Below are 16,059 nucleotides of genomic sequence, written 5' to 3' on the forward strand. Positions count from 1 at the left end.
TATTGGAGGGCCTTGTGCTCATTGGGCAGTCTGAGAGGGTATGTGCAATGTTTCCCCCAGGGATTTTCCACAGGGAGGTTCTCTTTCCAAATTCCTGGGGCCTGATATTTGCTGTGGCTCTGCCCACTCACCTGGGAACCCAGCCAAGGGTGGTGGTTGGTGGGGTGGGGTGTTACTTAGGGACCGAGACAGAGAGGAGTGTCTCTACTGTGCCCCATGGGTCCTTGACATTCCCTTACACTTAACTGCAGGTTGTGTTCTGATCTGTGGTTCTAAACGTAGCAGTCATCTTATGCACAGCCTGGTACAGTCACCCAAGACCCTGATGCCCAGGGTTGGTGAGGAGGCTGCCGAGCAAGGGGAGTTAGGACCATAGCATGTCAAATACAAGATAGTGGAACTTGCTTGCAAATGAAGAGTGGGACACCCTTGCCACCCCTAGGGAAGGAGCAGTGGGTACTCTTTCCCCTAACTTGTTCACTTCAGAATGCTGCCTTGTAAATACTGGAGGCGTTTAAGATGCCGGAGAGCATTCAGCAAACCAAGAATATATTTATATTGACTGATCACTTAAGGAGAGTGGTTTGAAATTTATCAAAGTGATAAGAATGTTTGAATTTCATTTGAATTGTATTTGATAAACGTTTTCCATGGAAATGCAATTTACTTTCTCATTTGTTTACTGTGCTTGTATGTGCTGAAGTTTTGGCTTTTTCTTTTCTCTTTTAAAGATGAGTTGGTTGCTCAGAATGGTTCGCATTGGGTTTATTGTACTTTCTTATCGAATACTCTTGGGAACAAACAGCACATTGCAGTAAACACTTTGGTGCAGTGCCTCAGAGTGGTAATTTGTACTTTCCTTCATTAAGTGTCAATGTGGCCAAATATTTTTATCTGATTGAGGTCATTAAAAGGATTATTGTGTCCTTTTTTATTAATACCAAAAATTTAAAAGGAAGAGTTTCTTTTGGAAGAAGTAGCATAGCAAGTGATGAGGTTGGGATTCCTGACCCCAGTTGCCTGTTAGCTGTGAGGCTCTGGGCAAGTCACTCAACATTTCTGTGTCCCAATTTCCTCAGATACTGGTGGTAAAAATAGTGCCTACTACCCATCCAGTGCTGATGAGTTGATCTCAACTTACAGTGGCTTCGGGGACAAGATGATCTCATCTTTTTCCTGAGGAGTTGGTGGTAGATTTGAACCACCAACCTGTTTATCAATTCAGCACCACCTGGGCCTACTGCACAGAGTTCAACACTCGCTAGAGCAAGTAGTCTAGAAAGGATTCCGCTACATTTCCTGTGTGTGTAAAGATATCCAGGGCAAAGGGTGCACAGCGCAGGCCTGTCACCACACCCTGTGGCCTGAAATGTAAATCCCTGCTGTGCTTCTGGAGGACACCATTTGGCATGATGCCCTGAGGGCAATTAGGCACTACGAGTCTCTCCCAAATTGCCTCAGTAATTTCATTTCTAGAAACTTCCTCCAGGGATATGTACACAAAAGTTTGCCAAAATACCTGCACAAAGATACTCCCAACTAAAATGTCTTAAGAGGAGACTGGATAAATGAATTATGGCCCCTACATCTCTTCAGAAGGGCACCAAGCAAACATTATAGTGGATGAGAGAATTCTTTATAGGCAGATCTAGGAAGGATTTCAAGTGAAAAAACAACATAATCGTGCCCATAGTGTGGTCCCTTAAAAAATATAAAAACTTACATCTAGTGGTGTGTGTGTATAGAGAGAATTGTTTTCTTTCCTTGTTGAAACATACCTATAAATACTGTACTCAACAATCAGCCTTTAATGGGGTGCCAATTGATGTATGTAGCCCTAAAGACTAATGCTTAATGCTGTTTCCTTAGATACTCTATAAAAGCTAAGGGAATGTATGGTTGAGTGTGGGCACATCCTCACCCCATGACTGTGCGTGTGCGGTGGGCTCACTTCTCTCCGAGGGCTCAGGAGGAGGCTGATGGGCACTTGTACCTTGGGTGTGATGTGACTCCAGCCAGGCCTTGGCTGACCTGCCATCGCCGTGCTGTGAGGGTACAGAGTCCAACTTTAGAACATGGGTGTTGAGTCAGAGGTACGAACCACTTTGTTGAATGAGCTAAAAAGATTGCTGCTTCATTGATTCTAGCATGCACAAACACTGCCACCACCTTTTTACCATTTTTGAAACTAGGATGAGTCTTAGTTAAACAATGAGAAAATACTGGATTATTCACATCTCTTCTCTCCTTAGTGGACATCTCTCACAGTCAGAGATGGTCCATCTTAATAATCGGCGATGTGTACTGGGTTCAGTAAAGACAGCTGATTAGAAGAACCTAGTGCCTGTGTTTTAGCCAGGAGTAGTCTTTATTTAGTTTAAATTAGCGTAGATACAGCACAGGCCGCTGAGGAAAGCACTGCTAGAAAATAATTTACTAGAAAGAAACCTTTACTAAATAAGTATCAAAACGCAAAGTTACGGGGGCTGGGAGGGGGAAATGCATTTTTAAAAATACACTGATTTTTAACTAGGTGAGGGTTTACAGATCAGATATATATTTATTAATTCAACAACTTAACAAGCCTCCCAGTGGCTGCCCATATTCCACCATCTGCCCCTCCCCTTCCTCTGGCAGAATATTATCTTCCCTTCACCCCAGTTAACATGTCTGCCCTCTAGCCTGCTCTCTCCTCCTCCCCCACCTCCACCCCTCTGGCAACTATCCAAGCGTGTTTATTTTGGTATGGAAATCTTTTCTTGATTTAAAAACAAAAAGCACCACAGTGGTCTAAACGGTCTTCATGACTGAATGTCACTCAGAGCTATCTTTTCCTGACATCCTCCACTTCTGAAGGCGGTGTTTCCATCTCTATAAGCCTTCTGTGGTCTTCAGTTTACACCATGTCAAAATGACCGTATTTGTTGATCTTCCAGAGACCCAAATCTTGTTTCCTATGTAATGTTCCTTGGATTTGGGGAACAAAGAGAAGATAGAATCAGGCTGCCCAACGAGATTCTCCTTGGCCTGAGCAAGTGTGATGCAGTGATGGAAAAGACTCCACAGGACTTTGGCTATCTTTTTACCAGTGTAGCTTTCCATTTCCTTGAAACTGCCATATACTGTCCTGTACCCTTCGAGAAAACCTATTAAGATTACTGTTTCAGAATTGAAGAATAAAAAAACCAAATGGTTGCCATAGCTTTCTAAAACGTGCCTTGAATTTAACCAACCTGGCACATCCGATTGGAATCCACTTTCATGACTAGGCCTTTGTCTCTGGATTGATTTGGTAAATCCAAGACTCATCTCTGTTTACAAATCATGCCATAAAATTATCATTAGCTTCCATTTTTCATACTCTGGATATGCTGTCAGGAGACAGCAGTGCTTGGAAGAAGGACATTATGCTGACAAAGAGGAAGGCCATCGTGAGATGACTGCATAAATAGGCTCAGCACCGGAACAATTGTGATGGCGGCGCTGGAGCGGGCGGTGTGCCATCTACTGTACCACAGGGCCAGTGTGGGTCACTGCTGACCTTATGGCACCTAACAACCACAGCTTCCCACTTGCTTAAAGTATTGGTGGTCCAATCAACTTTGAGCGAGCTGATGTTTGCACAGTGCTTGTGGTACTCATCAGCTGAAAGCTTGCTGAAGCCAAAATGTCCACTTAAAAATCGAAAATGTTGAACCTTTTGAAATCCCAGCTCTGTGTCCCCCGTGGTCACTCTAGTTTTCCTCCTGTCTTGGGACTTACGTCACAGCTTCTTCTTTTAGTGAGGCTGATGGTCTTCCCTCCCTGGATTTATTTTGAGGTCAACTAGATGGCCCTAAAATGCTCAATCTAACTCGCAAACGGTGATTTCCTATGGGACAGCGTTCCTGTACATGTGGTGCCAAGCTTCAGTGATATAGGAAGATGTTCATTCTTTAGTTTGAAGTGAGAGATGAGGACAAGTCTGTTAACTGAGAACTTGCCCACAGCCTCTCCTGATGGCCGAGAGTTGTATAAACGGGTTTTGTTTGAAATAAACACACACACAAACTTACCCTCACATAAAATGCTCTCTGGAGTGCCACATCCATTGAGTCTTATAATTGGTTCAGATGCATGCCCTCAAATCTGTTTATATATTAAGTATGTTTTCTCTTTTGATAGTGCAGTGATGTACACTGTAGCAAGTCTCGTAATTTTTTAACTAGTAAGAGTCTAAATTAGGCCTCAGTTACTAGTATTGTGGTAATTCATTTGTCCTTTAATAGCAATTCAGTTTCCAGTTTTCACGGATTTTTTTGTTGTTGTTGTTAACCAATTGTTTGTTTTTTTTCCAGTTCTTTCATATCATTAATAATTTCTTTATCCGAGTGTCCCGTCCCCCCCCACACTTATTCTATCAGACCTGTTGTCTCAAAACAAAACCTGTTGTCTCTAGTCCCTTACAAGTCCTTGATGAGGACTAGGAAGAGGAAGTATAAGGAATTGGCATGGGGGTCATGTCTGACCTCCTCTGGCTCCACCAGTGCCCAAGGATGATTCTTAAGAGGCAGAAGTCAGACATGCCTCTACTCTCCATCCTCTGTCCCTTATTCTGACACCAACCATCCCTCCCACAACACTCTACACCCAACCCTTCTGCAGGTTTTGATTATCCAGTGCAATGGCTACACATGACTCTCAGGCAGTACTCGTGATAATGGGGCTTATTAGATAAGAGTTTACCACTATCAGAATTAATACACTAAACACAGTCCACGGTGCCTCTTAGCCATGCCATCAGGCTCTCTGGTCCTCCTTGGCTTCTGCCCTCCTTCTGTGTCACAAAGCTGCTTCACTGCTGACCGATGCCCAGAGGGCACCCTACTTTGCAAGGCAGCCACCTTCCTGAAGGCACTCAACTTTGCTCCTTCCTTGAACCTGGAAGGCCACCACTGTGCCATGGTCTCAGTGCTGTGCTCTCTGGTGGCTTTTTCATTTGAATGGTTATAGGGTTCCCTGTGTCTGCTTCTGAGATGGCCCACTTTATACCTAATGGAATGACAAAACGTACCAACCCCTCAAATAAGCCCCTCATACCTTATTGATGTGCTCCCACCCAGCCTCTTGGTGGGAGTTAGAAACACTGCCTAGGAGAGCCAAACTAAGCCATTTCAGGTCATCACAGAGTTCCTGCTGCAGCTCTAGGTTCTTGGGCTGTCACCTACCATGGATTCAAAGCCTACAGAGGACGTTGTGGCTGCTATCCTCGTTGCTAGCACTGCCAAATACCACTTGCCCCTGGCTTGTTTTGGATATCGTGAGAACTCAATTTGACTGTTATCTCCCTGATTACTCTGGTAGACTCTCTATATATATATATTAAAAAATGGACTTGAGTATGTTGGTAGAGGCTGTGATGAGGGGAGGGTGGAAGTCGTCATGGATGTTGACTTGTCAGGGTAATAAGGTTGTCAGAGGTGAGACGGGCAATCCAAGAAATGCCCAGATGTGGTCTTTCTCCACCCACCCACACACAGCAGTGTGATTGGCCTAATATTCACATAGCACACAGTTCAACAATTCACGCCCTGCAGGAAGAGTTGCGCAGTCATCACCACAGTCCGTTTTAGAACATGTTCTTCATTCTTGTGCTCATCGTTATTAGCTCTCCATTTTCCCACCAGATGTTCCTTAAACAGATTACATTTGAACAATCATGGCCATTTAGTCTTTCACCTGCTATAGTGCACCTACTAAGTGCATTCTTGGTTTAGAGGAGCAAGGATGGTTTTAACAGATAACACTTCTAAGAAATCTTGCATCTCTTGAAACTCACTTTACAACAGGAAGGGCATGTCCCAGTGAGGCCCTGGGTGTTTTCTCTGCCCCACATCTACTGCATGAGTGGAGTTTCCGTCATTTAGCCCGGATGAGTGAGAACATTCCTTCCACTTTGGGTCTAACCGTGGATCTAGCACATCTGTTTTAACGGGCCACATGGTAACCTACTGAGTAAGTAGAGGATCATAATTCCTTTACTTAGTCTTACACGTTTGCTTCCACCTGGTGATTACAGCTGAAGTTGCATTGAACTACCAGAATCCAGTGTGTTGTTTTGAAGGAAAGTCATTTTGGTATGTCCTCCAAAATCCAGTTTTGTAACGGGAAGGCGCCACTGCTGCTCTTATCCGGTGCCCTTGACTCGGTTCCGGCTCAGCGACTGCATGTACAGCAGTGACCTGAGACACTCCTGGCCCTGCACCAGCCTCACAGTTGCCACGTTGAGTCCATCGTTGCAGTTCAGTCCCTCTCTTTAAGGCGCCACCTCCTCTTGCCTCACCCTCTACTTTACCGCGAGTGATGTCCTTGTCCAGAGCTGAGCATTCCTCATAACGTGCCCAGAGTGTGTGGGATGAAGCCTAGCCATCTTTGCGTCTACGAGATATTCTGGCTGTATGTCCTCCAAGACAGATCTGTTTGTTGTTCTGGTTATCCGTGGGGTGCTTTCAGTACTCTTCATCAGCATCCGAATTCAAATGCATGGGTTCTTCTTTGGTTTTCCTTATTCATTATCTGGCCTTCTTCACTCATCTGCACGTGAGATGAGTGAAACGCCACAGGTTCTGCCAGGTGCACTGCACTCCTTGAAGTGACCGCTTTGCTCTTTAGCACTTGAAGGAAGTTTTGTAGATTTGCCTGATGTAACGTGGTGTTTGATTTCTTGAGGGCTTTTCCTGTGGAAACATTGTAAATCCAAGTAAAATGAAATGCATGACCTCATGACCCGCATGCTGAATGTCTTCTGATTTAGACTGGAGTGTGAGGTTAGTGAAATTAAGAAAGAGAAGTTATTAAGGTTCCTGGGTTCTGAAATCTTAGCTGGCCTACTGAAGTGTACCTTAGAATTGGGCTCTTTAATCCAAGATTTTTTCTTTTCTCTTTTTAAAGATTGTTCTTGGGGGTTGAGTATCTCCTCAGTCAAATAAACAACACACGTAAAGGCATTTGCACTTTGGCACAAAGTCCGCATTCACCGAGCAATGTGTGCCACTTAGAGCTGGTGCCTTGCAGGGACCACTTTGCTCATGGCCTTTTCTTATTGCTCAGAGAATCATATTTTGGAAGATGTCAACAAATGCGTCATTGCCCTGCAAGAGAAAGATGTGGATGGACTGGACCGCACAGCTGGTGCAATCCGAGGCCGGGCAGCCCGGGTCATTCACGTGGTCACCTCAGAGATGGACAACTATGAGCCTGGAGTCTACACAGAAAAGGTGCTGGAGGCCACCAAGCTGCTTTCCAACACAGGTAGGGGATGGGGCGATGGGGAAGGGGGCACCTCCTGGCGCCGGCTCCCACCTAGACAGCCTGAGCGGGGTGGGGCCAGGACGACCTGTTGGGGAGTTTGGAGGTCCAGGCTCAGTTGTGATGAAGACCCACATCTCTCTCTCTCATCTAATCATTGGTGATGGGGTTTTGAGCAGTTTGAAGTCTCCCGTTAGTGAACAGATGCATGAAGATGGGCTCCATTCTTCACATGGCCCCAGATGATTCCACCCAAAGTTCTCATCTAGCCAAACACTACTGCTGACAGAATCTGCTCAGAGACTAAATGACTCCTGCTAATAAAAGACTGCATTTAATTTATTTCAACCATAAATACCCTGCACGGAGCAGACCAGAGACTCCTCATCTGCCTGAGGATGGGTTGGGGAGTGGTGTCCGCTCAGCCAGCAGGACCTGCCTTACTCTCCCCTGCAGTGATGCCACGTTTCACGGAGCAAGTGGAAGCGGCGGTGGAAGCCCTCAGCTCAGACCCTGCCCAGCCCATGGATGAGAATGAGTTTATCGACGCCTCCCGCCTGGTGTACGATGGCATCCGGGACATCAGGAAAGCAGTGCTGATGATAAGGGTGAGTAACTGCATTTCAGATGTTTTAACAGCTCCTTTCGTATCGTTTGCTAAACTTGAGCAATGCATCATTCTGGAGCTCAGCAGATGCAGTGGCAGTATATTAAAACCATGAATCTAAAAGCTTTTAGAATGAGATATATTTAATTATGTTGTCTAAAATGACTGTTAGTTGTAAGTTAGAGCCCAAACTTGAACTGAGAAGGTGAGCTAGCATGAGTTTGTCCTGAGGATTTAATTTAGAGCAAACAATACAGTGTGAGACTGCAGTTTGAGTCTGAGGGAATGTACAGAAACTGGAGACCGCTCAGTTCTGCAGCCTGGAGGTATGCTGTCCCTGGAGTGTCCCTGGAGCGCCCCTGCTGACAGAGCTACGGGCAAGGGCTGGTCAGGTCTCCCTGCCTGAGGGAAAGCCCAGGGCCCCTCTGGGTGGATGTGAAGGAATGCAGGGGCTTCTCTATCACCAAGCCCTTGATGATGTGATGCAGCCTCGGGGTGCTGGGCCTGGGCTCCTGGCTGCTTCTCCCAGAGGGGTTAGCCTGCTGCTCTGAAGCACAGCATGCTCTGGAAGCTGAGGGCAGGAGCTGCGGTGGGACGGTGGCCACCTGCTGTGCTTCCAGGTGGCTTCATTTTAGCCTTCATGATCAGGCCAGCAGGGCTCTGCCCCTCTGCTGGGAAGTGTTGCTGCCATCATCCCTGCTGCTTGTACAAGGAAACCAGTGGCCATAACTTGGTGTGACAGGGTCCCTGAGTCGCTTGTGTCCATGGTCATACAGCCATGCCAGGCAGTCACCTAGAAATAAAGCACAGGAAACACTAGTGATGAGGAGTTGTGTGGAGTATCTGAGGTGAAGCCTGTGGGATTTGAGATTCTCAGCTCGTGGGGTGACATGTAGTGACTGTGGGGGAGGATCAAGGGTCATGGGATCACCAACTCTGGGCCTGCGGACCAGACCCAGACCTGACTAGGATTATAGTCATTGCTCTGCCCTGTGGCAATTTCTTACGTCCCTGCTCAGAACCTCTGGTCAGTGGCCGTGGAGACAACCTCTGTATCATGTGTTCTACCTTCCTGTTCATGGTGAGGCTCGGTGTCCTAGGGGACTCAATCCCACTCTTATTGCTCTGGTAGCTCTCTCACCTGTCCCAGCCCTTCTCAAGCATCCTCCTCCCCTTATCCCCACCCCCAGAGCTTAAAGGGACCCTCTCTTGTGATTCCTCTTGCTCTGTACCCTTTGCAATCTTCTCACCTTTAACCCACTTGGCCCCAGTGAGCATCAAAGTCCTTGACCTCTGCTGTCTACACACACTCCCAGGGTGTGGAACGCTCTGAGGTGGCTCCATGCTACCTGGACAGTGTGTGCATCCCTTCTTTGCCATTGCCTTGTCTAATAGGCCTGTGAAGGTTAAGCCCGGGATGGAACTCTGACCTTACCTCCTTGCTTGGGCCATGCACTTGAATCCTCCCCTGAAAATCTAAAACCTCATGGCTGATGACCCAGCAAACATATGCCTCAGGCCGCCTGCTGCTGCCCCCCTTGAGGAATGGAGCCGGCCCCTCTGCCCTCCCTGTGGTCCCTCTAGTGCTGGGCTGCAGGCAGTGAGGAGGGCCTTCTCTGGCCTGGTTCCTTCCCTCAGGTCACACTTGCACCTTTTCTCACAGCCCACAAAAAGCCCCTCCTCCCTGTCAGACATGTCCAGCTACTCACTGGAGTCGTCACTCACTCGATGGGGGACATTGTAGGAGCAGGGATTTTGCCTGTGCGGCTCAGGCTGGATCTGACGCCCACGGGAGTGCAGGGCACCCAGTGCTCCACAAGGACTCCAGCCAGAGGGCATTTTCTCCCCTTGAAAAGCACCTGGGACCCCTGGAAGGGCGGGAAGTAGCGAGAGTGTCCAACCAGACATAGTGTGCGTCCGTCCCAGGGCTTGGCAGTGACGTGCTCTGTGCTGCCCCACTCTCACCTGGACGGAGGAAGGCCCCGGTGCTCCCTTGGGGGCACTGAAGACCTCTTCAGGGACTCACTCCACTGCCTGCCTGCCTATGACAGGCGGCCGAGAGCCAAGCCCAGCTGTTCTGCCTGCTGGTCCCCGTGATGATAACTTCTAGAATATGACATGTCTGAAGTCAGCAGCTAATAACAAGCGGCTGATGGTTTGTGCAAAATCAGAATCTTATTTCATAATTACAACAAAGAGGACCAGTAATCAGTCCCTTGGTATTTGCTCAGCCGTTAGCAAATACCATATTTCCTTTCTCTGATAAAAGTTAGGGGGAGGTGGGGTGCCTTGCCTATTTTTATTCTTCAAAGCACTCTTTGGTTCCGTAAGATAAGGCTTGGTATTATTTAATTCATTTAATTTTTCTCTTTGTCATAAAGTGGGAAAAGTATAAAATTCTGCTTATTGCTGTATCAAACACCTCTATTTTTAAGACAGCACCTTTTCCACCCAGGACAATTCTCACCTTTATCTTAAGATGAAGGTGTTGGAGAAATACATTAAGAAGTGGGAGTCCTGTGTCATACAAACCTGGAGTAGTGGCTGTAAGGGAACCCCTAGCCCTCTGGAAGCACCTAGGCCCTTTCGGACCTCTGCCCAGCAGGCTGCTGGCCAGTGCTTCATGCAGCTTCACCCTCGGTGCCCAGCACTGGTTGGATCATCACACATTGAAATCCAGAGTTCCGTCGGTGTGGCTTTTAGAACCAGGATTCGTTTTTGTTCTGAGGACTCGTGGGCCTCTCCCTTTGGGGCAGCAGCCGAGTCACGGGGAGTTGGCCTTTGCTAACTGACAGGTGTGCTCGGAGCAGGACCCGGGCTGTGTTTGATTCCTGATCTCTGTGTCTTGGCGGCAGACCCCTGAGGAGTTGGATGACTCAGACTTTGAGACAGAAGACTTTGATGTCAGAAGCAGGACAAGTGTCCAGACAGAAGATGACCAGCTGATAGCTGGCCAAAGTGCCCGGGTAAGAAATACCCCCCCCCCAGCATCAGTCACATTGCCCTGTTCTCCTGCAGCAGGACTGACACCAGCCTAACTTGTGGCACCTGCTAGTCAGCCTGCGGTTCCCCCACAATGCCGCTCACAACAGAGCCTCACGATCCTCTTGATAACGTTTCTGCTTTTGTTCATCCCACTGCCACCCGGGGTAGGAAAGGTTCCGTTCTTCCTGGGATAAAAGCTATGTTAAGTGGTGTGGACAAGAAACCCACATCCACTGCATTCCTTTGAGTCATTGAGTCTTTAATCAGTAGCATTTATATTTTGGGAGGCTGCCATGAAATATTTCCAAGGAGTCTTTTTTCTCTCCTTTTTAATTTCTTGGAAATTATTGAACAGTGCGTGTGTTTAGGTAGTGTCACAGGGAGGTAGTAGACATGGCCTTGACATGCTGCTTGTATAAGATTTAAGGATAGCTCGGGTAGGCCAAAATGTACATGTCTCTGCATTTCCTCTTCAACTGAAAGGAAACAACGAAGTTGGCTCTCTAAAGACAAACGTGGTCAGAAAATGGCCCCATGCGCCAGCTCTGCCCACTGCAGGAGGCTGATCAGAGCCTTCTACTCCTCACTCTGCTTCCCTCCACATGAGAACTTGCTTTTGAAATTGGGTCGGGAATTCAGGCTGCCATAAACTTCTTGTGCAAGATGAGAAGAAATAGCCCTTCAGGCAAAATGAAACCTATTAAAGCATTATCCTACCTGTGTGGTGGGTGGCCAGTTGGACATATTCGTTGCTAATGCACGGAGAGCACTCCGTGTTCCCTTTCCATACGAGCTGTCTGTGCGTGGGCTTCTAGGCGATCATGGCCCAGCTGCCCCAGGAGCAGAAAGCAAAGATTGCTGAGCAGGTGGCCAGTTTCCAGGAAGAAAAGAGCAAGCTGGACGCTGAAGTGTCTAAATGGGACGACAGCGGCAACGACATCATTGTACTGGCCAAGCAGATGTGCATGATCATGATGGAGATGACCGACTTCACCCGGTGAGCCACGCCCCCTGGGCAGCGCCCCCTACGGGTCCGGGGACTTCCTCTACAGTGAATCATCTTCCATTTTTACAGAGGTAAAGGACCACTCAAAAACACCTCTGACGTGATCAGTGCCGCCAAGAAGATTGCGGAGGCCGGTTCCCGGATGGATAAGCTCGGGCGGACCATCGCAGACCATGTAAGTGACAGACTACCCACACGGCACTCACTCAGACCTTCCTCCCAAGGCAGCTCTCTGCTTGCGATCCCAACTGTTGTCCTGGACTTGCTTGATGGAGGCGACCGTAGTTTTTGACCATTCTTGTGAGTTAGGTCCACTTTGCACTCAACTACATCTCGGAAGCAGGTACATAGATTCTGAACTTTGCCTACCAGGTAACAGTGTTAGAAGGCCTTTTTAAAGCTTATTAATAGTTCTAGAGCCCTGGTTGTACATCCTCAGCACCCCATGCCCAGAACAGCTGGCTTCCCCCACACTGCCGTTTCATAGCGAGCTGCGATCTTCCAGCTGTCCTTGTTTACAGACGAGAGCATGAGTCACTGCTGTCAGTGAGAAGTCATCCCCGACTCTCCTCTCTCCGTTACCACCTCGTTAGGTCTCCTGACCAAACACTGTCCATTCTTTTCTATCCAGACCCACCACCTCAGCTGCCCTCTCCCAACTGTGCTCAACGTGAAATAGAGAGCTCACAGGGTTAAGTAAGCCCCACTTGGCAGCTGAGAGTGACTTCTTAGAATGGAGTCTTTCGCCATGTCTGCAAGGGCCTGCAGCCATCACTGTGCCTCAGTGTCACTGGAAGAAAAGTGATGCTGGCAATATTTAACCTGCTCCTTTTGGGGTGCAACCTGCTCAGCCTGCCTTGCTTAGGTACCTCCGTGTCTCTGAGCTCTGCCAGCAAGCCAGGCCTCAGCCCCTGTGCACCTCTTCATGCTGCATGGTAACTGCGCAGGAGGGGTGCTTACTTACCCTGCTTTCCTGGGGGTGTTCTCCGTGAAGGACATGGCCTTCTGCACCCAGGAAAAGTCTCAGTAGACTCCTCGACCTGAGTGGTTTCCCTCTCCCCTCAAGTCAGATGGACTACCCTGGGCTGTAGGGTTCTTGATGCCCCACTGACTTCCAGGGCCTCACCTGTCTCCATCCCCAAAGGCCATCAGAGGGTGGGACATGGGTGTGTAGCCAGAAAGTGAGGCAGTGCCCCTCAAAACCTTTTGAGATTGCTGGGGGTGGGGGTGTTTTCTGGGCCCAGAGGCCTGATGCTCACTTGGTTTCCGGACAGTGCCCAGACTCGGCCTGCAAGCAGGACCTACTGGCCTACCTGCAGCGCATTGCCCTCTACTGCCACCAGCTCAACATCTGCAGCAAAGTCAAGGCCGAAGTACAGAACCTTGGTGGGGAGCTTGTCGTTTCCGGGGTAAGTTTTATCTGCGAGGAAAGATGGTCAGTGAGAGCGTGGGCAGAGCCTTGTCCAGAATGTAAATGGCCTCTATGTAATGTTGCCTCTGTGCTCAGGCCTTACCTGCCCTTGCTGGGTGGGGAAACCAAGGCTGCACAGCTCCTTGGTGAACGGCAGCGCTTCCTCTTCCAGAAGACTTCAGCCATGTTGCTTTCTTAAATTCAGTGTAATTTGCTTATGCAAATTTTGTCATGCTTGACCTTGTATCCCCCCCTAAATGTGTCATAAACCCTAACGTCTGTGCTTGTGGGTATTCCTGTTTCACAAGGGCTGTCTTTTTATGTAAGATGACAAGAGTTGTGTAGGGTTTGTTATAAATTGCTACAAAGGGAATTAAGCAAGTGAAAGCAGCAGATAAGGGGTAAGGGGTGGGGCAGCGCATGAAGATCCTCACCCAGGAGTGGAAGCTGGCAAGGACCTTCCCCCAGAATTCAGACATCTAATGCCCCACACCTGTGAGAAAATAAGACAGCATTTTTACTCAGAATTGGGGGGGGGGGGCTGCTTTTACAAATACTACAAGTGGTTTTGGAATGTGAGTAACAGAGGTAGAAAGATGTTTAAGGTGTCTAATGTAAAATCTTTGACCGAGAGTTAAGACTTATTGCTGCAAACACAACAAGGGGAGCTTGTGAACTACACAGCTTGAAATCAAGGAAGGGATGGGGGTCAGGCAGAGTTGTGTCATCTCACCATACTCACTCAGTCTGCTTGCTGGACGATCTACACGAAGTGGAATGTGGCATCAGGATTGGAGGATTAAATCCATATAAGAATTCAATAGCGCAGTGGCAGGACGACCCTTACCACTGTCCAAGGGATCGCTGATGACTACAATGAAAAGAAACTAGTGAAAGCCTTTAAGAAGAAATTTGCCTGCGGTGGTCCTTTGAGCATCCAGAATAGGGAGAAGGGATTCAGCTACAGGGTGACCAGTGCAAGCACATAGCCCGTCCAAGCTCGACAAGGATCTGGCCTAAGGTAAATCTGCTGCACACACAGTTTAAAGCGTTGGCGAAAGTCTGCCTGACCCAAGCCATGCTGTGTTCAATGGCCTCATATGCATGTGAAAGTTGGACATTGAATAAGGAAGACCAAAGAATCTTGAAAGGGCCACGGACTGCAAAAGAACAAGCAAATCTGTCTTGGAAGAAGTTATCAAGAGGCAGCCAAAAGAGGAAGACCCTTGGGTAAAGAGGGATTGATACGCCATCTATGTTTAAGATTTGTTCTGTTGTTCACAGGGTTGATCTGAGTCTGCAGCCTGGAATTGATCAAACATGGAATGCACAAGATATATTGATAATTCCGGGTGATAGAAACAAAGCTGGCTAGGGACAACCAGCTGAAGGAAGGGTCATGGTTTTTAAGTGCCTGTGGTCAACTGAAGCTTAAATGAGAATCTCTATCCCTTAAGTTTAAATCTCTGTCCCATAAGCTTAAAGGCTCACAGTTTGTACAAGAGTAAATCAAAGATCCCAGTCCGTTCATGGATAAATAATGCCTGCGGTCAGTGAGTGGCTACAGAGGAGTCCCCGCAGTGATCCACTTGTCTGAGTTGGTGGTGCCTTCAAAGAAAGGATACTTTCTGTGCCATGAAAAAAAACTAACTTTGAGGTCAGGGCTAAGATTAAATTCTTAAACAAGACTCAAGTGGACATCTCCCCAAAAATCAACGAAACTTTGCAAACAGCTTATGGGGCTGCTACCCCACCCAAAACAAGTTTTTAAATTGATGAAGCATTTCAGGGAGAGTCCGGAAGACCTCAAAGATGAGCCCAAGAAGGCACGACTGTCAACCTCAACAAAGGAAGACGCCTGTAGATTTCCCATTGACATCTACTTAAGTTTCAACCTCATGGGCTTCTGTAGTTTCGTTTTTAAAGCCAAAGGTCAGATGGGCCTCAGCCAGCTTTTGGCGTGAAGGGTGCCAAAAGTATTGTGGGAAGATTGACTAACTCAAAGCCTGATCTTTCCATCAAGACGTTTAAACAAGACCAAGCTAATGAAGATGAGTGGACTGGCATGCTATAAGTCACATAAGAGTTATGCGGGAAGGGCTAGAGACAGAAGCGACACCTTCACTCTGGCACAGCAAACACCCACGCCCCGCCCCCGAAAAAGAACCGGATCTGCTGGATGCAGGCCACGTCGAGAAACAGTAACTTACTCTTCTGATACTTTCGTTTCATAAATGTTTGTGGTTGACAGCAATACTTTGGTCTTATTCTAGTGTGGTGTTGCCATTTGGAGTCTGCGTTTAACTTGGACCAGTGTAACTTCTCTGTGCAGTACACTGAAAAGAGCAACAACAAAAACACATTGGAAAGAAAGATGAGAGTGGAGAAGTGAAGCCAAAGGGCAGCTTGAGAAGACAAAATCAAAGACCTAGAATTAGAGGACCAAAAACGAAGCACACGCCCAGCAAGTCTCACGCTGCGATGCTGCAAGGTTCTATGGGGAGAATGCAGGCAGTGTCTAAAGACAAGGAAAGAATACATAGTCACTGTACCAGAAAGAACTAGGCGATAGAAAGCCAATGAGAGTGGTCTCCCACACAAGAACCGTGGTGAGCATGGCTCACGACCAGGCCGTGCTGTGTTTTTGCTGTATGTTGGGTGCTTGTGCGTCGTAACCAACTCCCGGTGGCACCAGACAGCCTCACCATCCACGTCCTTGTGAAGCGTTCGAGAACTGGTTAGTTTGGCCTTCCTTTGAGGATA

The 16,059-nt window shown here is 47.8% G+C and overlaps 1 protein-coding gene across 2 annotated transcripts in view; it reads left to right on the plus strand.

Annotated features, from left to right (window-relative positions):
• CTNNA1 (catenin alpha 1) overlaps positions 1-16,059 on the plus strand; it is a 214,638-nt gene that overhangs the window by 197,009 nt on the left and 1,570 nt on the right. For both annotated transcript variants that reach the window (XM_075541626.1, XM_075541627.1), the window contains exons 12-17: positions 7,090-7,290; positions 7,744-7,895; positions 10,750-10,860; positions 11,695-11,876; positions 11,955-12,060; positions 13,160-13,294. In XM_075541626.1, coding sequence (XP_075397741.1) covers positions 7,090-7,290; positions 7,744-7,895; positions 10,750-10,860; positions 11,695-11,876; positions 11,955-12,060; positions 13,160-13,294 — 887 coding nt within the window. The remainder of the gene's footprint in view (positions 1-7,089; positions 7,291-7,743; positions 7,896-10,749; positions 10,861-11,694; positions 11,877-11,954; positions 12,061-13,159; positions 13,295-16,059) is intronic.

This window comes from Tenrec ecaudatus, chromosome 2 (assembly GCF_050624435.1).
Source record: "Tenrec ecaudatus isolate mTenEca1 chromosome 2, mTenEca1.hap1, whole genome shotgun sequence".
Lineage (NCBI taxonomy): Eukaryota > Metazoa > Chordata > Mammalia > Afrosoricida > Tenrecidae > Tenrec > Tenrec ecaudatus.